The sequence below is a fragment of the Dendrobates tinctorius genome, unplaced genomic scaffold, assembly GCF_039654945.1.
Source record: "Dendrobates tinctorius isolate UK_male_01 unplaced genomic scaffold, ASM3965494v1 ptg000070l, whole genome shotgun sequence".
In the NCBI taxonomy this organism is placed as follows: domain Eukaryota; kingdom Metazoa; phylum Chordata; class Amphibia; order Anura; family Dendrobatidae; genus Dendrobates; species Dendrobates tinctorius.
The window spans coordinates 29,179,550-29,206,699 of record NW_027361738.1 but is presented as its reverse complement, the minus strand read 5'-3'; the positions used below and the strand labels follow the sequence as shown (position 1 = coordinate 29,206,699).

At 43.6% G+C, this 27,150-nt stretch overlaps 2 protein-coding genes across 4 annotated transcripts in view; one reads left to right on the top strand and one right to left on the bottom strand.

Annotated features, from left to right (window-relative positions):
* Window positions 1–6,317: 6,317 nt before the first annotated feature.
* LOC141095492 (uncharacterized) lies at window positions 6,318–25,623 on the top strand. 3 transcript variants are annotated; one of them, XM_073581522.1, is made up of 7 exons: window positions 6,318–6,777; window positions 9,469–10,751; window positions 11,107–11,172; window positions 11,466–11,507; window positions 11,671–11,729; window positions 17,870–17,960; window positions 25,204–25,623. In XM_073581522.1, exons 1-2 carry the CDS (start codon window positions 6,713–6,715, stop codon window positions 10,079–10,081), a joined length of 678 nt encoding a protein of 225 aa, XP_073437623.1. In that variant the 5' UTR covers window positions 6,318–6,712; the 3' UTR covers window positions 10,082–10,751; window positions 11,107–11,172; window positions 11,466–11,507; window positions 11,671–11,729; window positions 17,870–17,960; window positions 25,204–25,623. The 3 variants fall into 3 exon arrangements, with proteins under 3 accessions (XP_073437623.1, XP_073437622.1, XP_073437626.1); XM_073581521.1 differs by having other exon boundaries at window positions 9,469–11,172; XM_073581525.1 differs by lacking the exons at window positions 17,870–17,960; window positions 25,204–25,623 and adding an exon at window positions 12,281–12,407 and having other exon boundaries at window positions 9,469–11,172.
* Window positions 11,766–27,150, bottom strand: part of LOC141095864 (uncharacterized) — a 56,090-nt gene continuing 40,705 nt past the window's right edge. The window contains exons 4-5 of the mRNA XM_073582244.1: window positions 11,879–11,989; window positions 11,766–11,786 (exon numbers count right to left, since the gene is read on the bottom strand). Coding sequence (XP_073438345.1) covers window positions 11,766–11,786; window positions 11,879–11,989 — 132 coding nt within the window. The remainder of the gene's footprint in view (window positions 11,787–11,878; window positions 11,990–27,150) is intronic.

Genomic DNA, 27,150 nt, shown 5'->3' with positions numbered 1-27,150 from the left:
ACCCTAACCCTCTTTCCAACCCTAACCCTCTTTCCAACCCTAACCCTCTTTCCAACCCTAACCCTCTTTCCAATCCTAACCCTAACCCTCTTTCTAACCCTAACCCTCTTTCCAACCCTAACCCTAACCCTCTTTCCAACCCTAACCCTCTTTCCAACCCTAACCCTAACCCTCTTTCCAACCCTAACCCTAACCCTCTTTTCAACCCTAACCCTAACCCTAACCCTGTTTTCAACCCTAACCCTAACCCTAATGGAAAAATAAAAATAAAAATATTTTCTTTACTTTATTAGTTGTGCCTACCTATGGGGGTGATAATCGGGGGGGTTTATTTACTTTTTCTTTCATTTTGATCACTGTGAGAGTGATCAAAATGAAAGAATGGAATCTGCAGTCGGCAGATTCGGGCGGGCGCACTGCGCATGCGCCCGCCATTTTCAAGATGGCGGCGCCCATGAACCGGACCCGCCGGACACCGGGAGCGACAGGGGGACTTAGAAGGTGCCGGGGGAGGTGAGATGGGGTGAGGGGGTTATCGGAAGCTGGCAGGGAGCAGAGGGAATGGGAGGGGGGCAGATGATGACAGCGGCGGCAGATCGCCGCTGTCATTCAGTTGCGGGGGGGGCGATCGCCGGTGGGGGGGGTGGAATCGGTGTTTCCAGCCATGTCCGATGCTACAGCAGCATCGGCCATGGCTGGATTGTAATATTTCATCAATTTTCATTGATGAAATATTACTATCGCTCTGATTGGCTGTTTCACTTTTAACAGCCAATCAGAGCGATCGTAGCCACGTGGGGGCGAAGCCACGCCCCCTGTGGCGAAGAACAAAGCCCCCTGTATCTGCGGGTCGGGTGACCTTTCAGTGACCCCGACCCGCAGGGAGGCTTTAAAGTCATGACGCCACAAAGGCGTCATGGGTCGTTCTGGCACGACTTTTCATGACGCCTACGTGGCGTCAAAGGTCGTGAAGGGGTTAAACAGCGATTTCTCATTTTTACAACACCATTTTTTTGGGGGACCACATCACATTTGAAGTCACTTTGAGGGGTCTATATGATAGGAAATACCCAAAAGTGACACCATTCTAAAAATTGCAGCCCTCCCGGTGCTCAAAACCACATTCAAGAAGTTTATTAACCCTTCAGGTGCTTCACAGGAGTTTTTGGAATGTTTAACAAAAAATGAACATTTAACTTTTTTTCACAAAAAATTTACTTCAGATCAAATTTTTTTGCTTTGCTTTTCCCAAGTGTCATGGGAGAAATTGGACCCCAAAAGATGTTGTGCAATTTGTCCTGAGTGCGCTGATACCCCATATGTGGGGGTAAACCACTGTTTGGTCGCATAGCAGAGCTTAGAAGGGAAGGAGCGCCGTTTTACTTTTTCAATGCAAAATTGGCTGGAAATAAGATCAGATTTTTGGGAGGCAGAAAGAGCAAAAAACAATTCATGAATTTCTTTTTTTTGGGGGGAGGGAGGGTCTATACCATTCCGTGTGTGGTAAAATTGATAAGGCAGTTTTATCCTTTGGGCCAGTACGATTACAGAGACACCTCATTTATATATTTTTTTTATGTTTTGGCGCTTTTATCTAAGATCTTGTTTGATCACAGTATTTTGGGGGTTAAATTGCCGGGAGCATTCTGTGACAGCTCCTGGCACCTAATGCCGGGTTTCAGCTGTTAGAATCAGCTGACACCCGGCTGCGATCGGCCGCGTACTCCCCGTTAGCACGGCCGATCTCGATGAAGTAATGATCTGTCCATGGTCAAATTGGCCCAGGGCACGTGGACGGAATATTACATCCGATGTCAGAAAGGGGTTAAACAAGGCTAAAGATCCTTCAGAGCCAACTTTAGAGTTTATTATATCTATTCTATCTATATCTGTATATAAGATTGCTTTATTAGTTTGTAAACTAGTTTTAAATTACATAGTGAATTATAGTATGTAAAAGATGATGTTAAGAACACATTGCATATGCATGTCGCACAGATGTCACACGGATACTGGGGGAGAAAACAAATGGCATAAGTTAAGCCATACGGATTCCACTTGTCCAACTTTTCTGAAGCAACATCAGATCAATATTTTATACAGGAGTGTGAATGAGCCCTTATACCCAGTATACAGGACAGGAGAACCCGTACTGTGCAGTGTATATATACATGGAATAAGGGCTCATGCACACAAACGTATAAATTGGGCATGTGCTATCCGATATTTTATTTTTATCAGATTTTTTCTTTTATCAGATACTATTGAATGAGGAAATGCAATATTTTTTTCTCATACTGACTCGGTATGAGAAAAAAAGCTCAATATATAAATATTACCCACTATGTTAACACAGCACTATAGCTATATACATGACACAGGACAGGATACACCTAGAATGGTGTATATACGGCTACATCACATAGGAGACGCCGAGACTGCTGTGTATACATATTACACACACAATAATGGCCTAAAGTGTTGGAACCCTTGAAATTGTTCCAGAAACTGAAGTTTTGACAAAATTGTTGGCACCCTCATCTTAATACTTGGTTGCACACCCTTTGGAAACAATAACTGCAATCAGTGGCTTCCCATAACCATCAAGAGCTTCTTACACCTCTCAACTTGAATTTTGGACCACTCTTTCATGCAAAAATCCTGACAGGGCGCAGTCCATAAAGCATAGCTTTTTGCTAAATAAAAGTATTTAGAAAACTGTTTATTATTTTTGTATTTATTTATTTATTACATTTCTCGGAGAACCCCTTTAAGGCCAAAACCAGTTGTGCCCATAAGTCGTGAGAAGCTTATTTCATGTATAGAGCATCGGCTGTAGGTGGCTGCCGGTTATGAGGTCACGGAATGTTGTGACATCACGATGACATAGAATCAACTGCCGAACGGAACTTCTCTGAGGGTTTCAGTTAGTGGAGTGTAAGTAACATCATTTATATTAGCTCCTGATTTATGTCCTATTATATCCCATGTGTCTGTGACTCTCGCTCCTGATCTATGTCCTATTATATCCCATGTGTCTGTGACTCTCGCTCCTGATTTGTGTCCTATTATATCCCATGTGTCTGTGACTCTCGCTCCTCATTTCCCTCATTCTCTAATATCTCAACTTTATTTTTTGCTAATGTTTAAACTGTGTCATCTATGTAACCGGCCTTCTCTCTTTGTATCCTCCACCATCCATGTGAACACTACAGTGCAATGTATAGATTAGGCATAATTAGGAATATAGAAATAACTGCCATAAATATTTAATTTTTACCATTTTGTAACAGTTACATAACATTTAGAGGGTCTAAGGGGTAACGTTGTCCCTTGTGGAGGCGCCAAGTTGGTGTGGGGAGACTTATAGGCCAAGTAATGCTCCTCTGGGAATTTTAATATGCAGGGTGCCTGTTCAGAGGAAGAGGACAGGAGCTCTAGCGCCACCTATTGGCGATAGCTTTGTACTAATAAGGAGTAAAAAATCCAAAGTACTTGATTGTAAATGCAGCTTCTGGTTTGGTTTCCTATCAAAAGTCATGTGCCAAGGCTCATGAAAGGGTCGATATTGACTTTTAGGATTGCCTCCTCTAATGGGTGGCTCTAGAGCTCCTGTCCTCTTCCTCTGTGAAGAGGCTATGTGCTTTATATTTAGGTGATTACATTGATAAAGTTTTGATTTAAGGTAAAGAATCTAAGAGGGTTGTACAAGATTTGAAAAATTCTGTCTCTTTTCTTCAAAAAACAGCGCCACACCTGTCTGTTGGTTGTGTCCGGTATTACAGTTCAGCTCTATTCATCTCTATGAAGCCGAGTTACAATGCCAAACACAAGCCGTGGACAGGTGCGGCACTGTTTTTAGAAGGAAGCAGTTATGTTTTTCCAGTCCTGCACAATCCCTTAAAACCCTATTTCATGGATATGGGATTGGTTGTAGGTTTTTGTCACTCCTGACAGTTACTGCTGTTACTGGGGATTAGTAATCCATGAAATGGGATGACATCACACAGTGACATCATGGTGCCTGCGGAGGGGACACTCTCTAGAGGGCTGCAGTCGGGAGTAAAGTGGAAGGAAACGTATTAGCCTCTTTTTTGTGTCCTTTATTATGTTCTGATAGGTTCTCCTTTATCTATAGGTGTTAACCCTGTAATGTCAGGACATCACTTCCCTTTAATAATGGAATCGTTATGTAGTTAATCCCTGCAATTCTTTACAAATATCAAAACAGGAATGAAATACAATGTCTGCTATAATTCTTCTTTTTCTATTATTTTATAGTTTGAGCGAGAATCTAGTGAGGAGAATGAGGTAAATGCTTACTTACCCTAAATCTGCAATTTCTCTGATAGACTGGAGCCCCTGGATGGCAGAGAGTCACCTTCCATGTCACCCGTAATCTCCTGCAATTCTGCTTCCCACAGGGAAACATTGCAGCTCCATGTCAGAATGACCGGGTGACTCTATTACCGCCGAGCATTAGCCGAAGGGCAAGTTCAGATGTGGCAGATTTAGTGCCCATTTTTGGGAAATTCATTCATGGTGGGAGGAAACTGTGGGCCCCCTTCACACGTCCATATAATACCAATACCGGAAAAAATAGTATCGGTGTCGTCAGTGTTTTGGATCAGTGTACTGTCAGTGTGTCATCAATGTACTGTCAGTGTGGAATCAGTGAGCCATCAGTGAGCCATCAGTGTACTGTCAGTGTAGTATCAGTGAGCCATCAGTGTACTATCAGTGTAGTATCAGTGTACTGTCAGTGTAGTATCAGTGTACTGTCAGTGTAATATCAGTGTACTGTCAGTGTAGTATCAGTGAGCCATCAGTGTGTCATCCTTGAGAAAGCTCAAAGCGTTATTGTGTTATTAGAGTACACACTATTTAGAAACCAATTTTCCACCAATTGTGATATTTTACAAATTGTTAAAATATAAACTTTAATTAAATAGTATAAAAATGGAGTAATTACTCCCATATTACTCTAATTAGTGTTTTTTTGTATAAATATTTTTTCTAGTATTGAATTAAAGATTACATTTTAATGATTTGTAAAGTACCACAGTTGGCGATGACTTGGTGTCATTAGTGTGTCCCCAGTGTCACCCGAGTGCTATCAGTGTATCATCAATGATTCGTCAGTGGGACACCTGTGTGCCATCCATGTGACATCCGTTTTTTTCCAGTATGGCTTTATAAAAATCAATTCCAAAGCTTCTATACTTGCAGTGTTAAATATACACGGACGGCACATGGATGACACATGGATGCCATTCGTGTGCTATATGTGTTGTACATGGACCCATAGACTGGTATTGGCCTCTGTCATCTGTGCTGCTGGTAAAACGCGGACATATGAGCAGCCCTATAGGTTGTAATGGGTACGCGTGGATATATGTCTCCAGTACAGGTGAAAACGGCTGCCAGACGCCCTGGAGACACGTACATGTGAACAGGGCCTTACACTACGCCAGGTTTCTGACATACAACAGTTGTATATTTTAGTGACCATTGATGATCTGTTATCAGCTATGGAGCAGATACAATAATTCCTAATTGTCTTCCTTCTCTTCAGTAGGATGATGTTAGAAGAGGAGTACAAGGAGTACAAGGAGTTCCTGCATGAGCTGTATGTATATCATATAACTGGGATTATTGATCCTCCTGGACTCTCCCTGTAATGATCCACCACAGAGATGTTTCCTATGAGTCTGCATTGGTTATATTAAGGCTCAATAGTATCATTCCTCTTCCTTCCATCATGGTGACTGTGTATGTGTAATATTATTCATTCTGTTTTCTTTTTCTTTAATAGATGGAGAGTCAGCATAGAGCTATGGGAGGTAGAATTCGAGTATGTATCTTATTATATCTTCCACATTCATATAGGAGTAGTATGTGTCCCAATAAGGGGAGGATTCCATGGTGGTGATATCATGGCGTTACTGCTCCCACTCAGGGGCATTTACACTGTTTCCATAAGAAGGATGACATTGCTTTCAATAATAAAGAACTTAGACCCAAATTAATTCTTCATACTGTTCCTCATCCCTTTTATTCATAGAATAACAATACGGTCAGGAGCCAATTACAGTAATGCCCCAAATTTATCCGGACTCTTGACCGACCAAATGTTGTCTTGGAGCCTGAGATTAAAGGATCATCCTTCTGTGTAGCACAATCTATGTGATGGCAGAGCTGGAGAGATTCTGGAGGTTATGTCCATGCTGTTATCTGAGGGACAGGTTATATACATCGTGGCCCAGATTCATCACCACCTTTGTGTCCACTTTATGTCTACTTTTGTGTGCTGGCACCTTTTTTTGTTGTTTTTTACCCTTTTCATTATTTGCACCTTTTTTAAGTCAATTTTACATGTGCTCGCCTTTTTTCTAATTTTTGCTGCTTTGTGGCCGTTTTTTAACAATTCCAGATATTTTCACCTGATTTGGCACAGATTCTCTCTAGTCTCCTTCTTCCTCCCTCTGGTGTGTTTTTCAGTACTCCAAAATATGAGACCAAACATCACAAACGCAGTTCAAAAGACGAAAAAAGCCTATTTTTTACTTTGCGACAAATTCATGAATCACGCACATTATTTTGATGAATTCTGTGCCAAAACAGCAACAAATACCACAAGACATATAAGGAAAGTGACTTATAAAAAGCCGCAGATGATGAGCCAGTGTGTTATGATTCTAACCAGAGCTGTATGTTCTCTTATAGGAAAAACAAATTTGGAAGAGCATCCCACGCGCCTACCCTGGAGACCATCTTGTAAGTTGGTATTATAAACAGAGTCATATTTCTGAGATGTTCCCTCAGATATACTATTGCCATAATCAATGTACTGTATCTACAAGGGGAAATGATGTAAGAAAGAGTTGGAAATTCATGAGGATTTCACATCCCCTCATTGTCACTGTGCCACCATCAGCAGACACAGGCACGCTCATGTATAAATACTCTTCTAACACAAAGTATCAGTGTGACCCTTCACAGCCAATCAGAATCGAGTTTCAACATCTCAATTTCCTTTAAAATGAAGAACAGTGATCTGGTTGGTTGCTGTGAGTGTGACGAGCGTCAGCTTACGCTGAGTCATTTTTCCTTTTAGAGTGGACCCTCTGGGCCGTGGCACCCACCCACCTAGGGCGAGCGAACCTATTGAGAACCCACCCCCTGTACAGGGGAGTGTCAGGGGCAAGACCAAGGGGGTGAGCCACCACGGCAGCTGGACCAGATGGCCGGCTCAGGGAGACACTATTGAGTGTCTAGCAACAGGGCGAACAGGAAACGAAACATAAAGCGAAGTCACAGGATTTCATCAGCAAACGTGGTTACACATTTTAATCAGATACAAGGCAAAAACAGAGAATCAGATGCAGGGCACCAATGGTGAAACACGGCAAGGTGCGTGCAAGGGCACGCCTAAAGTTCAGACATAACACGTGCAGAAAACATACCGGAGTCCAGGGCAGGGTATGTGGTAGGGATCACACGAGTTCCTAGGAGGGATGCATGCTAGGACACGCCAGAGTCCAAGACAAGGTGCACGCCGAGAGACGCCAGAGTCCAAGGCAGGGTGCGTGCAAGGAGACATGCCAGGATCCAAGACAGGGTGCGATGGCATCGGACTCCGGACTACTGGCAACGACAAACAGGATCCAGGCATCAGGCTACGGAAATCAGGTCCGGACATCAGGCCGCAGTCATCTGGTTCCGGACCTCTGGCAGCGGTCAGCAGGTTTCGGGAATCCTGCAGGCAAGCCAGGGTTCAAGGCAGGGTGTGTGCTTGGAGACACACCAGGGTTCATTCAAGGACGGAGGCCTGCGCATGCAAAGGGCACGCCAGGGACAGGTTTAAGGACGGAGGTCTGCGCGTGTAGAGGGACACGCCAGAGAAAGGTACAGAGCAGAGTCCTGCGCTTGCGAAGGAACACGCCAGGGTAAGGTTCATGGACGGAGGCATGCGCATGCCGAGGGGCATGCCAGGGACAGAGTTTAAAAGCAGAGTCCTGCGCATGCAGAGAGGCACGCCAGGGTCAGGATTCAAGACATGGTACAGACTAGGACCTGTGCGTGCTAGATGGCACGACAGGGTACATGGCAAAACCTGCGTGTACTTTTAGAGAAGCACGGGGAGGTATGCCAAGGGCAGGCGAGGACCTGCGCGTTCTATAGAGAGCACGTAGAGCACAGTGCAGAAACAGCGTGAAGTGCAAGGAAGCACAGAGAGCACGGCTGGGGCACTGGCTAGCTGATCGGTCTGCAGCACTAACAGGCGGGCAAGACTCCAGCGAACCTGGCTGAGGCATAGCAGGCGACACAGCTGTCACTGACCGACGAGCACGGCTGAGGCACAAGCAGGCGGGCACGGCTGAGGCACAAGCAGGAGGCTAGGAAGGCCAGGTGCATGCAAAGGGCACACGAAGCAACAAAGCAAGGCAAAGCAAGAAACAAGACAAGGCTAGGCGAGAAACAAGGCAAGACAGGGTGCGGAACATAGGCAGAAACAGAGCCAGGTCAGAGCAAGAACAGAGCTAGCAGCGGAGCGTAGGCTGAAGCCCAGAGCCGGGCCAAGGCAGAGCCTTGGGACTAGCGTGGAAATGTGCAAGAGAGCACCAAAGGGCAGAGTACGGAAAACCAGGCAGAGACAAGAAACATGAGAAGTACTACAAGGCTCAGAATAGCAAAGACCAGACATGGCAAAACAGGCTAAAGCAGAGAACAGCGGAGGTACTACAAGGCAAGGCAAGGACAAACATGGCACGAGAGACAACACAAGACATGGCACGAGACAGGAGTCAGAGTACAAGCACAGAGCGTGTGCAGAGACGCACGACAGAGCAAAGTGTAGGGGCACAGAATACAGGAGCGACCCAGCAGGCCAAGCAGCCATGCAGGGAAGCAACACGATACTCAGGCCCTGACCATAGGGAGGGGTGGTCTGATATAGCACCATAGCACCAGTACTTCCGGGTCAGGACCTGGGAGGAACTATGTGTTCAGATCCTCCAGGATCATAGAGAGCAACGCTAGAACAGCCTGGGTAGAACCATAGAGGAGGTCACATGATCAGAGGGTTCCAGGAATACAGCGGATTGCAGAACCAGACAGAGATGGATGGTTACCCAGCAACAGCCATGAGGTAAGGCGCACGTGCACATTGCTCCAGGCATCTTGCGGCATGACAGACATGGCGGACAGTAACACGGACACTTTTTCTTAGAGAGATTTTTACGGATCATGCCTGGGAGTTTTATGAAACCATTTATGTCCTCCATACACAGTCTACTATAAATTGCAGCCTTCATTCTGCTAATAGTTGGCAACTGGAGGATAACAGTGACGATGGATAGAAATTCAGAAGTTTTTAGAGAAATTTCTCATATAAAATGAGTAATTGTAAAAACAATGGCAGTTTACGAGAATTGCTAAATAATGTCTATGTTATATATCCAATAGTGAGGAAGAGGAGGAGGAAGAAGAGAAGGAGGATGACGAGGAGGAGGAGGAGGATGACGAGAAGGAGGAGGAGGAGAAGGAGGATGACGAGGATGACGAGGAGAAGAAGGAGGATGACGAGGAGAAGAAGGAGGATGACGAGGAGGAGAAGGAGGATGACAAGGAGAAGGAGGAGGATGAGGATGAGGAGGACGAGGAGGAGGAGAAGGAGGATGAGGAGAAGGAGGAGGAGGAGGATGAGGAGGAGGATGAGGAGGACGAGGAGGAGGAGAAGGAGGATGACAAGAAGGAGGAGAAGGAGGATGACGAGGAGGAGGAGAAGGAGGATGACGAGGAGGAGGAGGAGAAGGATGACGAGGAGGAGGAGGAGAAGGAGGATGACGAGGAGGAGGAGAAGGAGGATGACGAGGAGGAGGAGAAGGAGGATGACGAGGAGGAGAAGGAGGAGAAGGAGCATGACGAGGAGGAGAAGGAGGATGACGAGGAGGAGGAGAAGGATGACGAGGAGGAGGAGAAGGAGGATGACGAGGAGGAGGAGGAGAAGGAGGATGACGAGGAGGAGGATGACGGAGGAGGAGGAGGAGAAGGACGAGGAGGAGGAGAAGGAGGATGACGAGGAGGAGAAGGAGGATGACGAGGAGGAGGAGGAGAAGGAGGATGATGAGGAGGAGGAGGAGAAGGAGGATGACGAGGAGGAGGAGGAGAAGGAGGATAACGAGGAGGAGGAGAAGGAGGAGGAAAAGGAGGAAGAAGAGGTGGATAAGTTTAATGCCACATCAGAAGGCAGCAATGAGGATATCAGCTTGTAAGTAGACAGATAGTGAGATTATAATGTATTCGCCAACACTCCCAGAACATCTCCGAGTCTCCTGGAAAAAAATGTACTCAAGAATACATGGATAGCAGTTATATCCAGTCAGATAACTTTATCCTTAGGCTTCCTAAGCATTAATTATTGGCAGGTTGTTAAAAATGGGGGGGATCCCATTCCATATTTTTTAATTATTTTTTTAAATGCCGTTGGGACCCCTCTATTGTTGATAACCAGCTAATGCTGGCAGCTAAATGTTGCAGCTCGCAGCTGTCAGTTTTACCATACTGGTAATCAAAAATAGAAAGACTTCACGTCATTTTTTTTTTAAAAAATTGTATTTATTTATAGTGCAGGCACTGACTGATGAATACTCCCATCAACGTCACCAGATCTCGCTGTTATTAGCGGCAGCAGGCGTAGGCTGCTGGGAATAGTACTCTCTAATCAGCCGACGCCTCTATGAACAGAGGTAAACTTTCATAGCTGGTGTTGGAAACCGCAGCTCTCTGACTGATCACAGACAGTGTTTGCTGTGCTGTGCTGCAAATGACAGCATGGCAAACAATGGGTGTTCGGGCATACCATGCATCTGAATGGGGTCTAGGTTCGGTTTCGGGTACTGTTCTGGTACCCAAACCAAGCTTTTTTTTTAACCGTTTGGCATAACACGCAGGACCCAAACATCCAGAGGTTCACCCATCACTAATTGTGACATTATCATAGGACATTACACAGGACAATATCACTGTATAAATTCTCATAGACTGATCAGAATGATGATGTGAATTGTATGAGTCTCAATTTGTTTGTTTGGATTTTTTAAGACACAAACATAAATGGTGGATGCCAAAATGCTATAGAAGAAAGAACCAGACTACTATCAAAAACATGTAAGTATTTAACCCTTCCCACAAATGGATGTGCCCTTATGTCCTAAATGCTGACTTCTAGATGCAAAATTATACAATGATTTGTCCTGGTAGTTACACAGGCAGATCAGTCCGCTTGCAAGTGCATGTGAAATGTATTCAATGAGCTAATAATTAGCAATCTATATCATGTGGTCAAGTATATGAGACAGGGCATACATTATGTTTATTGTCTGTATCCCTATGATGCTAGGATTTGTTCCTGATTATTATATTGATATATTTATTTGTGATCACTTTTTCTTTTTCTCCAGCAGCAAAAGTGATAAAAAAGAAACAGAGAGACGTCCAACAAAGTAAGGAAAAGCTTCCCCCATTGTTGTATGTGACATGTTGTTACACTAAGGCCCATAATATGGGTAGATATACTTTGTGTCTTCCCTTTATACTATATTGTTCAGTATATTTTTAATGGAAGATACCAACACCTTCCCTTCCTTTCTTCTCCATTCTATACAGCTGGCTCCTCCGAGCTTTTACCTGCTGCTTCAGCAGAGCGGGAACACAATAAATAAAACGTAAGTAGAATTTTTTTATTGAAAGATTTACAAACTCTAAGCGGTATCATCAGTTTGCTATATATAGAAAAAGAAAGAGGGGAGACACAAAGCGCAATAGGGTCTTATCCCACGTATCACAAAGATGAAACACCAAGAAAACTGCTCACCTGGTGCAGGTGAATACAGGCATGTAAAGATGGCGGCTGCCGCAGATCCACAGGTCGATCCACGACCTTATGAAGAGATATGCTTAGTAGGAAGTGTGGATTATCTCCGCTCTGCCGCAATAGATTAATTCCAGAAATTATTGAAATATTCCAGTGGCTTATTCAACGCATTTCGGGGTTCCAATGACCCCTTCGTCAGGAAATACCACATACAATATGAAGAGACAAGGTGCTTGCAAGGTTTAAGCACATGCTAAATTCAAAAAATGGCGCCTAACGATCAAATGACGCATGATGTCAGAGTTCATGGTTGATAAAAGGTTAACACGTCTTGATCGGTATAGAATTAAACATATACATTAAGGATCCCTTTCTTAATCATCAATCCATTTCTGATCACAGATTAACGGGTAACAACTGAAAAATTATTTAAAGAAAAAAATGAATGAGTGAATCCCAGCTTTCATCAAAAGAGAAGATATGGACGAGAACCTGCGGAGCAGAAACACATTAAAAAATTAATAAATATTTAAAAAATCTAAGTGAACTGTGTCCATTAATAATTATGAATATAAAGTGATTGTTTTTACCATGTAAAATAAATCAATTTCCCAGTACAAACAATATAAAAAAGAGGAAGACAAGATAAAAAGGGGAGGGGGATTTTTTCTGTTTGAAGCTCTAGAGCAGGGTTCCCCAACTCCAGTCCTCAAGGCCCACCGACAGATCATGTTTTCAGGATTTCCTTTGTATTGCACAGGTGAAGCAATTATGACCTGGGCAATACTAATGAAATCCTGAAAACATGATCTGTTGGTGGGCCTTGAGGACTGGAGGTGGGGAACCCTGCTCTAGAGTGAGGGAAAGTCGCAAGACATCGCAAACTCCCAGACTGGGGCCGATATTATGCCGAGATCATATCCAAGGAGAAACCCATCATCACTTATTGTTGAAAAAAACGTCATAATTAAAAAGTATAAATAATATGCGTGTGAGTATACAAAGATGGATTTGTCAGACAGAAAAGACATCGCTGTCGACGTACTGACATGCAGATATTTATAACTGTGAAAGCATTTCAAAAGAGAAAACTTATTCTTTAAAAACAATAAAAAAAAATATATATATGATGTCATAGTAAAGGACTATCAGTAATTAGTAGACAAAAAAAAATATCCGTATGGAAATTAATCTATATCTAAGGTTACATTCAAAAAGCAAATTTTAGAGAAGAGAAGGATAATTCAATATTATAACTGAGAATTTCGTCAGAGATAATTTTGATATATAGAAAGGGAATATGAAAACATAAATTATACCATTCAGCCATTTGTAATAGAGGGGAATATTTTAAAAGAGGATATTGTAGATTATTATAGAAAGGATCAGTTTTTTGGGGTAAAAATGACCTTTTAAAGGGGAAGAGGAGATTGTTGGTTCAAAAAATAGGCGTCAGAGGGAATATATCCATTTGACCACCGAAGAAGAAAGCCAGGACCCATCGCTCAGAAGAACCACCGCAGGAACACCGAAGTTCGCGTCCTGGACAAAGACACCAGCAGTAATTAATATACAGTCAAAAATAGCAAAAAAACCCCATATATTACGAAACCATTGGTCCTCCTACAGAACCCGAGCCGAGGCACAACACAAAAAACACAATTTAGGAAATAATCGCTATGCAGATTCCACAAGTAAAAAAAAAAAGTGAACTTATATAGTTATGCAACGAAACATCAAAACAAAACCCTCAGTACTCCAACTGGAGATGCATATAAATAAATATAAAATATAAATATAGAATTATAGAAATATGTGTATATTAATATAAAAATATATAATTATATAAATATATATATAATGTCTATAATATAAGATATTAAAAAACATTTTAAAAGGTTTTTACAAAGGGACTGCCCAATTTAGATAAAAAGCATCACATATTAGGATTTTGTGTTCTGGTGGTAACACGTGTTACTTTGATCAATAATATTTTTTAAAGGATTGTACTTACTAATTTGCTGCTGGGCCTCATGAGGTTTGTCCTCATAGTCGGGGAACATCTGCAGACATATCCTCCATGCTGCCTCCCTCCGTGCCCGATCTGCATAATGTGCGTCTCATTGATCCCATAGTTCTGGACTCTCTTGCACCAGAACTATGAGCATCTCAACATTGATGTAAGTTGCCATGATGGTGGACTCCGTGGAGGCGTGCTTCCTGGATTATTTTTGAGCTTCCCAAGCTAATTAGCATGCCAAAGCTTCCTGATATTGGATGATTCAATTTCCTGTCACCTGGAGAAGTCTTGCGTATTTCTCGCAAGTCGCACACATGGTCCGTGTGTAATCCGTTTTTTTCTCGCACCCATTGGCGAGTTTCGGCCGAGATACGGTGCAAATCGCAGTATGCTGCCATTTCTCTCACACGTATAATATGGCCAAGAAAAAAACGGATGATGGAAGCTGCCCCATAGATTAACAGCGGTCCGAGTGCTATGCGATGTTTCATAGCATAGCACTCATCCGTATTCCTCTCTAGTGTGATTCCGGCCTTATAGAGGAACGCAGGTTACTGTGACTGTCAAAGGGGGGCACACAGGGAATATTACTTTTTAGGGGACAAAATGTGGGCACTGTTTTCTAGAGCACTTGTACCAGGCATTACTGTATTATAGAGAGTTGCTTTAGAATTTAGAGGGCACATAGTGCCACACAATAGGTGCAGTAATAAGGACACATACAGCAGCAGCGGTTCAGCACTGTGGAATCAGGTGCAGTAATAGGGACACATACGGCAGCAGCGGCTCAGCATTGTGGAATCAGGTGCAGTAATAGGGACACATACGGCAGCATTAGCTCAGCATTGTGAAATCAGGTGCAACAATAGGGACACATACGGCAGCATCAGCTCAGCATTGGGGTATCAGGTGCAGTAATAAAGACACATACGGCAGCATCGGCTCAGCAATAGGGTATCAGGTGCAGTAATAAGGACACATACGGCAGCATCGGCTCAGCATTGTGGAGTCAGGTGCAGTAATAGGGACACATACGGCAGCAGTGGCTCAGCATTGGGGTATCAGGTGCAGTAATAGGGACACATATGGCAGCATCGGCTCAGTATTGTGGTATCAGGTGCAGTAATAGGGACACATACGGCAGCAGCGGCTCAGCATTGGGGTATCAGGTGCAGTAATAGGGACACATACGGCAGCAGCGGCTCAGCATTGGGGTATCAGGTGCAGTAATAGGGACACATATGTCAGCAGCGGCTCAGCATTGGGGTATCAGGTGCAGTAATAGGGACACATACGACAGCAGCGGCTCAGCATTGGGGTATCAGATGCAGTAATAGGGACACATACGGCAGCATCAGCTCAGCATTGAGGTATCAGGTGCAGTAATAAGGACACAACGGCAGCATCGGCTCAGCATTGTGGAATCAGGTGCAGCAATAGGGACACATACGACAGCATCAGCTCAGCATTGGGGTATCAGGTGCAGTAATAGGGACACCTACAGCAGCAGCTCAGTATTGGGGTATTAGGTGCAGTAATAGGGACACATTTGGCAGCAGCAGCTCAGTATTGTGGTATCAGGTGCAGTAATAAAGACACATATGGCAGCATCGGCTCAGCATTGTGGAATCAGGTGCAGCAATAGGGACACAAAAGGCAGCATCAGCTCAGCATTGAGGTATCAGGTGCAGTAATAAGGACACATACGGCAGCATCGGCTCAGCATTGTGGAATCAGGTGCAGCAATAGGGACACATACGGCAGCATCAGCTCAGCATTGGGGTATCAGGTGCAGTAATAAAGACACATACGGCAGCATCGGCTCAGCATTTTGGAATCAGGTGCAGCAATAGGGACACATACGGCAGCATCAGCTCAGCATTGGGGTATCAGGTGCAGTAATAAAGACATACGGTAGCATCGGCTCAGCATTGGGGTAGGGTATCAGGTGCAGTAATAAAGGACACATACGGCAGCATCGGCTCAGCATTGTGGAATCAGGTGCAGTAATAGTGACACATGCGGCAACAGTGGCTCAGCATTGGGATATCAGGTGCAGTAATAGGGACACATACGGCAGCATCGGCTCAGCATTGGGGTATCAGGTGCCGTAATTGGGGCACATATGGCAGCAGCGGCTCAGCATTGAGGTATCAGGTGCAGTAATAGGGACACATACGGCAGCAGCGGCTCAGCATTGGGGTATCAGGTGCAGTAATAGGGACACATACGGCAGCAGTGGCTCACTATTGGGGTATTAGGTGCTGTAATAAGGACACATATGGCAGCAGCAGCAGCTCAGTATTGGGGTATCAAGTGCAGTAATAGGGACACATACGGCAGCAGCAGCTCAGTATTGGGGTATTAGGTGCAGTAAGAGGGACACATTTGCAGCAGCAGCTCAGTATTGGGGTATCAGGTGCAGTAATAAAGACACATACGGCAGCATCGGCTCAGCATTGTGGAATCAGGTGCAGCAATAGGGACACATAAGGCAGCATCAGCTCAGCATTATGCTATCAGGTGCAGTAATAAGGACACATATGGCAGCATCGGCTCAGCATTAGGGTATCAGGTGCAGTAATAAGGACACATACGGCAGCATCGGCTCAGCATTGTGGAATCAGGTGCAGTAATAAGGACACATACGGCAGCATCGGCTCAGCATTGTGGAATCAGGTGCAGCAATAGGGACACATACGGCAGCATCAGCTCAGCATTGGGGTATCAGGTGCAGTAATAAAGACACGGCAGCATCGGCTCAGCATTTTGGAATCAGGTGCAGCAATAGGGACACATACGGCAGCATCAGCTCAGCATTGGGGTATCAGGTGCAGTAATAAAAACATACGGTAGCATCGGCTCAGCATTGGGGTAGGGTATCAGGTGCAGTAATAAAGGACACATACGGCAGCATCGGCTCAGCATTGTGGAATCAGGTGCAGTAATAGTGACACATGCGGCAGCAGTGGCTCAGCATTGGGATATCAGGTGCAGTAATAAAGACACATACGGCAGCATCGGCTCAGCATTGTGGAATCAGGTGCAGCAATAGGGACACATAAGGCAGCATCAGCTCAGCATTATGCTATCAGGTGCAGTAATAAGGACACATATGGCAGCATCGGCTCAGCATTAGGGTATCAGGTGCAGTAATAAGGACACATACGGCAGCATCGGCTCAGCATTGTGGAATCAGGTGCAGTAATAAGGACACATACGGCAGCATCAGCTCAGCATTGGGGTATCAGGTGCAGTAATAAAGAGGCATACGGCAGCATCGGCTCAGCATTGTGGAATCAGGTGCAGCAATAGGGACACATACGGCAGCATCGGCTCAGCATTGTGGAATCAGGGGCAGCAATAGGGACACATACGGCAGCATCAGCTGAGCATTGGGGTATCAGGTGTAGTAATAAAGACACATACGGCAGCATCGGCTCAGCATTGGGGTAGGGTATCAGGTGCAGTAATAGGGACACATACGGCAGCATTGGCTCAGCATTGTGGAATCAGGTGCAGTAATAGGGACACATGCGGCAGCAGTGGCTCAGCATTGGGATATCAGGTGCAGTAATAGGGACACATACGGCAGCATCAGCTCAGCATTGGGGTATCAGGTGCAGTAATAGGGACACATACGGAGCATTGGCTCAGCATTGGAGTATCAGGTGCCGTAATAGGGGCACATATGGCAGCAGTGGCTCAGCATTGAGGTATCAGGTGCAGTAATAGGGACACATACGGCAGCAGTGGCTCAGCATTGGGGTATTAGGTGCAGTAATAGGGACACATACAGCAGCAGCGGCTCACTATTGGGGTATCAGGTGCAGTAATAGGGACACTTACGGCAGCAGCAGCAGCTCAGCATTGGGGTATCAGCAGGATGAGCAGTTTGTGCAGGTTGGGAATAGTCCTGTTGGGGACAGTGCTGAAAATGTGAGATGTCAAATGTGTTGTATTTTCTGCAGCCGAGTCCAACTGTAAGAAGTTGTCATGTCGGTCTGGGCCAGATGGAAAAGGCGGGAAAAATAAAGGATTCCATCAGAAAGAACATCAGTGGTAAGTCATTATCTGTAACTGTGCTGTAGTCTTATGTTCTGTAGGACTGGTATCTACCACTGACCATATGGTGGTAATATCAATATCGGTCTTTTTATAGAGATTATTTTCAGTAACAGCGCGGTCATCTGCTGAGGTTCTCCTCCACTATTAGGGTGCGTCACCCAGTTATAATCAAAGTTACCTGGTTAGGGGCCCACTCAGAAGTTTCACTACCCCTGAACCAAAACCCTAGCTACGCCTCTGTGTAGTTGTAGGAGGATGGACCAGGCTAGGGCAGCTTCTTGCGTGCCCGGGCTGGAACTATCGGGGCTGTCACCAGTGTTGCCGGGGGGAGGGTTTTCTGTGGGACTTTCTGATCAACGCAGACCTTTGCACCTGACTGTAGGGGGCGGGGTGGAGATAAATGGTGTGGAACTCGCAAAAACGGGACTTCTGGCGGGAAGACAGTGCACACGCACGGAGAAGGTTAACTCCGTCACGACTGCTTCCCACCAACCTGAGGCCCTACTCTGCAGCCTATCTGCCCCTGCGCGCACAACTTTTGCACATACAAGACTGCAGACTTCGATAGCCAAGAGCACTGACTGGTCAGCATATCTGACAATGACTGACAAGCCTTACCGTGCTGACCTCACAAAGCATGCGTGTCCGCGGGGTCCTGCTGTGGCCTCCACCCAGGGACTTTGTATCGCACTTGCTGAGCCAACTCCTGCCTGTCGCATAACACTGTGTTCCGAGACTGAGAGATTACGTCGGGACAAGCTAAGCTACTCCGTTTCGGGATTGCTTCATAGATGTCTTGCGGCACCTGCGTTGCCATCGTGGGATCTTTCAACCTCGTCCGTCTGGAAGCTTCAGACTGATAAGTTGAATCATTTCATAATATCTGTTGTTAATGTGGTGCCCCTGAGGGTTGTCACCACAGAGGTACTGCACCTCCTCCTGAGGTGTGGTACCCCACCATCCAGGTAAGGTGGGGACACCTGACCACACTCCAACACCTGCATCCCACACAACATAGTAGTGTAGCAAAGCACCCTTTGGTGGCTCCCTGCTTGGAACACGAAGAGTGCTGGGAGGTGGGTGGAGCCTAGTCTGCACCAAAAGGATTGGGAAGAGTTTGGGATTTGGTCAGTCTGAGAGAGAAGATCCCCTGAGAGGGATGGATTTAAGGAAGTGCTGCAGCAGACCTCAGTGACCTGGGTCTGCTGGCACAGGAAAGAGATATTCAGAAAGCCTAATTCTCCATAAGAAAGATAGTTTTGTATGGAATGTAAGGAGAAGAGGAGGACTGAGGATTAGGGTTAGAGCAGAACCCTTCCCAAGTTCACAGCGCATGGCCGGGGTCCAGTCCCCGAGGTTGTTTGGATACTAATGGTCCTGCGACAGACACCGGAGGAATAGAAGTTGTCACCACTGTATTCCCACACAAGACTTGGGGGCACAACAGCAACAAGAGTGAGCCGGGACTTAGTAGCAAGGAGTCCCCGAAGCAGGCTACAACTGTCTGCCGTACAAGTAGAGTTCTAAGAACATCTGAAAGGAAATCCAGTGTAACTCAGTACTGAGATTACTTCACTATAGGCGCAAAAGGGGAGATGTTCAGAAAAGGCACATGTTGGCGGAGTGCTGGAAGGGAGTACTTCATCTTGCCTGGAGGTTGGCTGAGCTCCTGACCCGGAGGACACGGCACGGATGCGGGCACCTGTATGCACAACAGACTGTGAGTAAAGCTTTGGAACTGCATGCCCTGGTGTCCTCCACTTATTCTTGCGGTCACACACTCTACACTGCTACATGTCTGTGCCTGACACTGCACCATCTACGTCTCCTTTCTATCTCCTCACCTACACTGCCCTGGGACTATTGCCCTACCTGTGGAGGGCCACAACATCATTGCTGCGCCACACCATCTGTCCCAGAGGATCTGTTCGCAGCGTCGGCTTAACACCTCTCTTGCCGAACACCACAGGTGGCGTCACAAATCATTCACTTATAAACTTTAATCATCATCATCCACACGCTCAACATTCCCCTTTTACAACCAACGCCCAGGGCCACGGACCGGGTCACAGCTACCGTGACATCTCCCATTGAACTCCACGGGCCCGGTACCGAGTACCCCACAGCCCTGGGGGGGCGATCCATTAACGTTTTGTCTCCACCGTTCCCCTTCCTGCATTCACATTGTATCATTTCTGCAAGCTTCCTGGTGGAGTATTAACTGTGATGTTACTTTGCATAAAGTACCCGTTAACCCTTGCTCTGCCTCCTGCTCCTCACTGCATCCCGCGTTCCTGCTAGTATCTAACATATGAGAAACTGGGTCTGAGCAGAAAAAGTAAATTAATGTGCTTGCAAAATGTAATTGCATATGAACACATGACCTTTACACAGAGAAGACCAAAAGCAAAACACAAAACAAATATCCTGGAATAAAAAAGTAAAAAAATATATTGCAAAAATTGCATGAAGGTAGTAATAATAGTAATAATAAGGGTATTTAGTTAAAATATTTTGATCAAAATTATGTTAACTAAATACCCTTATTATTACTATTATTACTACCTTCATGCAATTTTTGCAATATATTTTTTTACTTTTTTATTCCAGGATATTTGTTTTGTGTTTTGCTTTTAGTATCTAACATAGTAGATAAGGGTGAACTGTATGAGGGTAAGTTCACACTAGGCGTTTTGTTTTTTCCTGCATCAAAACCTTATCTCTTGAGTTTTTGCTGTGTTTCCAGCATGGTAGATTTGTTTCTTATTCATGCTGATAAAGTTTAGCGTTGAAAAAAGTTTTATTCTATAGAATCAGGTTTTGGCACAATAAAAAGCAGCAAAACCTGATACATTAATTTTAATGGGTGGAAAAGAAGTGACTTGCTCCATTGTGCAAAGCAAAAAATCATGTGTGTGCATGAGATTTCTATAATCTTAAAGACTTTGCTGGTAGTGTAAAACGGAACTGAAAATTTGCATTAAAAAAAGCTGTAAAAATGCCTAGTGTGAACTTAACCTTAGAGGGGTGATCCCTTTCCTCGGTGGTCTTTCTTGATAGTACACACGTCTATACAGATGTATTTAAAACAATGAAACAGGGGACAGTCATTACAAGTGGAGGAAAATAATTCAGACATCAGTAAAGGAAAGGCTTCTTTACAGTTGCAGTAGTTAGGCTATACAGCTAACTATCCAAGAAGGTAGCAGTGATAGATCCAATGCAGAGGGGCTGTCCAGGCATATAATATCAATGACCTATCCTTATTGTCATAAATCTGATCTGCAGTACGTGGCATCGGCCATTACACATTAAGCAGAGCTGTGATTTCCAGCTCTGTTCAAAGTTTATATCCTGCCAAACCTGATCGCAGCTGATCGATTTCAAAACTGACACGATTATTAATATTCTTTACTAATGGTTTTCATTAAAAAATGAGTATATTGATCCATACACTCTCCAGTGTGATGGTCAGACATGCAATACAGACATATGTATTGTTACATGTCTCTTTTTTTATTATAAAATTTGTAAAAAAGAAAAAAGAAAAAAGGTCATTCTCTTGGTGCAGGTAAGCTTTACCACCTCTAGATGGCAGTCCAATCTTGCGGATTGATTGACTGACTTCTGCATTTTACAATCTGCCACTCGAAATGTTCTTATACAGCTTTGCAATAAATGATAAAGAAGAAATGAGTACTCAATAACCAGCCATTAATTGCTAACTAGGAACTGTATGAAATGAACATTCTTACTGGAAGGCGGCGTAAACACTCTAAGAGAGAAACAAACACCAGAACATTTGCTTCACATTTAGATATTTCTCTGTTCTTACATTTCTTTCAACTAATCCGTGAATTGTTTAAATGTTACTACAGAAATCACTGTTTCCCAAACATGGCAGATGTTGGGAGCCCGAATATACAATTTCTATGGGTCATCAGAGAAAGGATAGTGTTTTAGGAGCTGCGGCTTATTTTCCAGAAAGCTAGAGTCCATAGTCTCACTGCCCTTACAGTAAAGAGTCCATAGTCTCACTGCCCTTACAGTAAAGAGTCCATAGTCTCACTGCCCTTCCAGTAGAGTACAATAGTCTCACTGCCCTTACAGTAAAGAGTCCAGTCTCACTGCCCTTACAGTAAAGAGTACAATAGTCTCACTGCTCTTACCGTAAAGAGTACCATAGTCTCACTGCTCTTACAGTAGAGTACCATAGTCTCACTGCTCTTACAGTAGAGTACCATAGTCTCACTGCTCTTACAGTAAAGGTACCATAGTCTCACTGCTCTTACAGTAGAGTACCATAGTCTCACTGCTCTTACAGTAGAGTACCATAGTCTCACTGCTCTTACAGTAAAGAATCCATAGTGTCATTGCTCTTACAGTAGAGTACCATAGTCTCACTGCTCTTACCGTAAAGAGTAGCATAGTCTCACTGCTCGTACAGTAGAGTACCATAGTCTCACTGCTCTTACAGTAGAGTATCATAGTCTCACTGCTCTTACAGTAAAGAATCCATAATCTCACTGCTCTTATAGTAGAGTACCATAGTCTCACTGCTCTTACAGTAAAGAATCCATAGTCTCACTCCTCTTACAGTAGAGTATCATAGTCTCACTGCTCTTACAGTAAAGAATCCATAATCTCACTCCTCTTACAGTAGAGTATCATAGTCTCACTGCTCTTACAGTAAAGAATCCATAATCTCACTGCTCTTAAAGTAGAGTACCATAGTCTCACTGCTCTTACAGTAAAGAATCCATAGTCTCACTGCTCTTACAGTAGAGTACCATAGTCTCACTGCTCTTACAGTAAAGAATCCATAGTCTCACTGCTCTTACAGTAGAGTATCATAGTCTCACTGCTCTTACAGTAAAGAATCCATAATCTCACTGCTCTTACAGTAGAGTACCATATTCTCACTGCTCTTACAGTAAAGCATACCATAGTCTCACTGCTCTTACAGTAGAGTACCATAGTCTCATTGCTCTTACAGTAAAGAATACCATAGTCTCACTGCTCTTACAGTAAAGAGTCCATAATCTCACTGCTCTTGTAGTAGAGTACCATAGTCTCACTGCTCTTACAGTAAAGAATCCATAGTCTCACTCCTCTTACAGTAGAGTATCATAGTCTCACTGCTCTTACAGTAAAGAGTCCATAATCTCACTGCTCTTAAAGTAGAGTACCATAGTCTCACTGCTCTTACAGTAAAGAATCCATAGTCTCACTCCTCTTACAGTAGAGTATCATAGTCTCACTGCTCTTACAGTAAATAATCCATAATCTCACTGCTCTTAAAGTAGAGTACCATAGTCTCACTGCTCTTACAGTAAAGAATCCATAGTCTCACTGCTCTTACAGTAGAGTATCATAGTCTCACTGCTCTTACAGTAAAGAATCCATAATCTCACTGCTCTTACAGTAGAGTACCATAGTCTCACTGCTCTTACAGTAAAGAATCCATAATCTCACTGCTCTTACAGTAGAGTACCATATTCTCACTGCTCTTACAGTAAAGAATACCATAGTCTCACTGCTCTTACAGTAGAGTACCATAGTCTCATTGCTCTTACAGTAAAGAATACCATAGTCTCACTGCTCTTACAGTAAAGAGTCCATAATCTCACTGCTCTTGTAGTAGAGTACCATAGTCTCACTGCTCTTACAGTAAAGAATCCATAGTCTCACTGCTCTAACAGTAGAGTATCATAGTCTCACTGCTCTTACAGTAAAGAACCCATAATCTCACTGCTCTTACAGTAGAGTACCATATTCTCACTGCTCTTACAGTAAAGAATACCATAGTCTCACTGCTCTTACAGTAGAGTACCATACTCCCATTGCTCTTACAGTAGAGTACCATAGTCTCACTGCTCTTACAGTAAAGAATACCATAGTCTCACTGCTCTTACAGTAGAGTACCATACTCTCATTGCTCTTACAGTAGAGTACCATAGTCTCACTGCTCTTACAGTAAAGAATCTATAATCTCACTGTTCTTACAGTAAAGTACCATATTCTCACTGTTCTTACAGTAAAGAGTCCAGTCTCACTGCTCTTAAAGAATCTGTTATGAATAAACCTTTCTTCTAGATGAAGAGGATGCATCTATTTGTCGCAGGCCTAGGAGTAAAAAGATCCTTACAAAGATCACTGTACTGTCCCCTCATTATTTGTACATTATAATAAGATCGCCCATAAATCTTCACTTTTCAAAGCAGAATAATTTTTAAGTTTGACAACTTCCTCGGTACTGCAGTGCAACTTGGAAACCTCACTTTGGCAGGAATGTATCGTAGCGTTTGTGACAATACTGGTGTAAAACTCTTTGAAAAGTTTAAAAATTTGTGCGACTTTTGTTGTTTTCACACTAGTTTAAAGCAGCTCTACCAAAACAGGCAGAGCTAGAGCGGGATGGGCTACACCTGCAAGTCAAATTCTGCAAAAGTGCTGGTGGTTTTCATGCCAGAAATCCTACTTCAGCCTCTGGTGTGCGCCAATTAGAAATGTAGTATAGTTCTTCTGATTCGCCATGTCGCTTTCTCCATTCAAAACATTGCAGTAACTTAAATATTCGTGGTTACTACCGTTAACAGGAAACTAGCGACTTTCACTATATGACTGGTTGTAACCATTGATACCTAAGCTACTGCAGTGACCTGCACGTAGGGTAAGTGACATAGCGATTCAGAAGAACTATACTACATTTCTAATTTGATGTATTTGCTAATATTAATATTACATCTACTACACATTGGGATAGGATCTTGGAGATGGGAATACTCCTTTGATGATTAAAGTTTATGAGGATCCGTTAAAAATGGATGAAAAATGGAAAATGTCATATGTGAGTTTTCCATCCATGTTTCATCCATTTTAAAATGATCAATTATTAAAGGAGTTGTTGAAGTTTGGGGTTCAAGTCTGCAGTCGCTGTCTGACTGCAGAGTTGTGAATCATCTCTGTTAGAGGGCCGTCATGTGACCACAAGCATGTGATCTACATGTGGTCACTACATACATACATTCTGACTAGACGTGTGCCTGGCTGCGCATGTCTAGTCAGCATGTGACCGCATTTATGCAAATAACATACTTTTGGTCCCAAGCCTGCCCACTCCCGTACATGCATGTATTATAACTTTTGTAACTTCTGTTAACCGCTTCAGGTTTCGAAAGCCGTGAAGTGGCTTGAAGAAGTGACCTGACCACTCATTCACTATTTTACATTTCAGATTAAATTAAGAAGATCCCAACAGCAAAGAAGCTGCAATAATGACTACAGAGATGACAAAGAAGAAGCTTTAGGAAAAACGTCTATAACACTGTGTGCACATAGCCTTAGTATGACTATTTTATCCTGCCATTGGGATCATACGTTATTTTTTTTTTTAGACTTTAGCTTTATTTCTGTGTATGGACTGCATTATCTTGTCACAAAATATACTGTACAGTATATCCTGATAATGGAGACATACTGTATAGCTACCATTTGATCAGGACAATAATAATAATCACCAAGGATCTGTTATCAAATTCAGTGTGCGCATATACAATGTGTCACACTCACTACAAGAAGATCTGGGACTTGTTAAGATTCAGTTTGGATCGGCGAACATCCCAAAAACTGCAGTGACTAGTGTGAAAGAAGATAATTACAGCTTATGAACTAAAGTGTGCACGGACACAATATCCAGATGGCAGGGAACTCTGACTCGCGTTTTGCGTCCACACAGGTCACTTTCTCAAAGGGATGGGTGGACGTGAAACGCGCGTCGGGGTTCCCTGCCATCTGGACATTGTGTCCATGTACACTTTAGTTGGTAAGCTGTAATTATCTTCTTGCGCACTAGTCACTTTACTTTTGGTAAACATCTACCTAAGCTACATTTACCTTTGGGCTTTGAATAACTGTTTGTTTGTTACAGCCTACCTCCTGATCTACAGCAAACTAACAGCAGACTTTGTGCTGCTATATATATATACAGTATATACACTGTATACATAATTGTTTGTGCACGTGGCTTCTGTGTCATTGGTACTTGTCTTGTTTTTGTGTCATATCTTATTTTGTATTTTTTGATTTTTCTAATAAAATTTATGCATACTTTTTTACTAAATACTATTGGATATTCCTTTTTTGTCCCATTGTTGACAGTTGCAGAGTAAAATTTGTATTTGTTTTTACACACAGTGCTACCACAAACACGGGTGCAGATTATAACTATTTTATAGGCCCTTAACTTGTACAGATACAACAGCAGAGTGTAATTATTTTTTAGGCACACTACTCGTACAAACACAGCTGCAGATACAGAGAGGCTTTTCGGACCAGTACATACATAGGCTTTTTGATACAGTAGTCTCAGAGGCGGCTTTTTGGCACAGTGCGTACAAAGGCTTTTTGGCACAGAACTCTCAGAGGTTATTTGGCCTAACAGTCCCAGAGGTTTTTAGATACAGTACACACAAAGACTTATTGGTACAGTACTCCCAGGGGCTTTTTGGCACTGTACACACAAAGGCTTTTTGGCACAGAACTTCCAGAGTTTTTTTGGCCCAACAGTCCCAGAGGTTTTTAGATACAGTACACACAAAGGCTTTTTGGTACAGTGCACAAAGAGGCTTTGTGGCACAGTATGCATAAAGGCTTTTTGGCACAGAACTCCCAGAGGTGTTTTGGCCCAACAGTCCCTGAGGTTTTTAGACATAGTATACACAGAGGATTTTTGGTACAGTACACAAAGAGGCTTTTTGGTACAGTACTCTCAGAGTCAGGGTTGCAGAGTACACACAAAGGCTTAAAGGCAGTTATTTTTTTAGGCACAGCCACAACTCGTACAGATACAGTAGACTTTATTTTTGACACACTACTCACAAAAAGATGTCCGCAGAGTAGAATAATATTTTAGACACTCTACTCATCCAAAAAGACTCTCATGTATTTGCTGGACAAGAAGTGACTGTGTGTTACTATTTATTACTTTCATTTTGTCGTAAAGGGTACATGTTGTTTGTCCCACGTGATATTTCTATGGACATCTGCACTCCTTCTACATTGAACTACTTCCTGTATATAAACCATAGCTGAGCTTGTCATGTGTCATAACTTATAGTATCAAAGGTTTTACATAGGACTGCAGGTAAACCTACTGCATTACCTTCCCCAAGGGTCTTTTGTA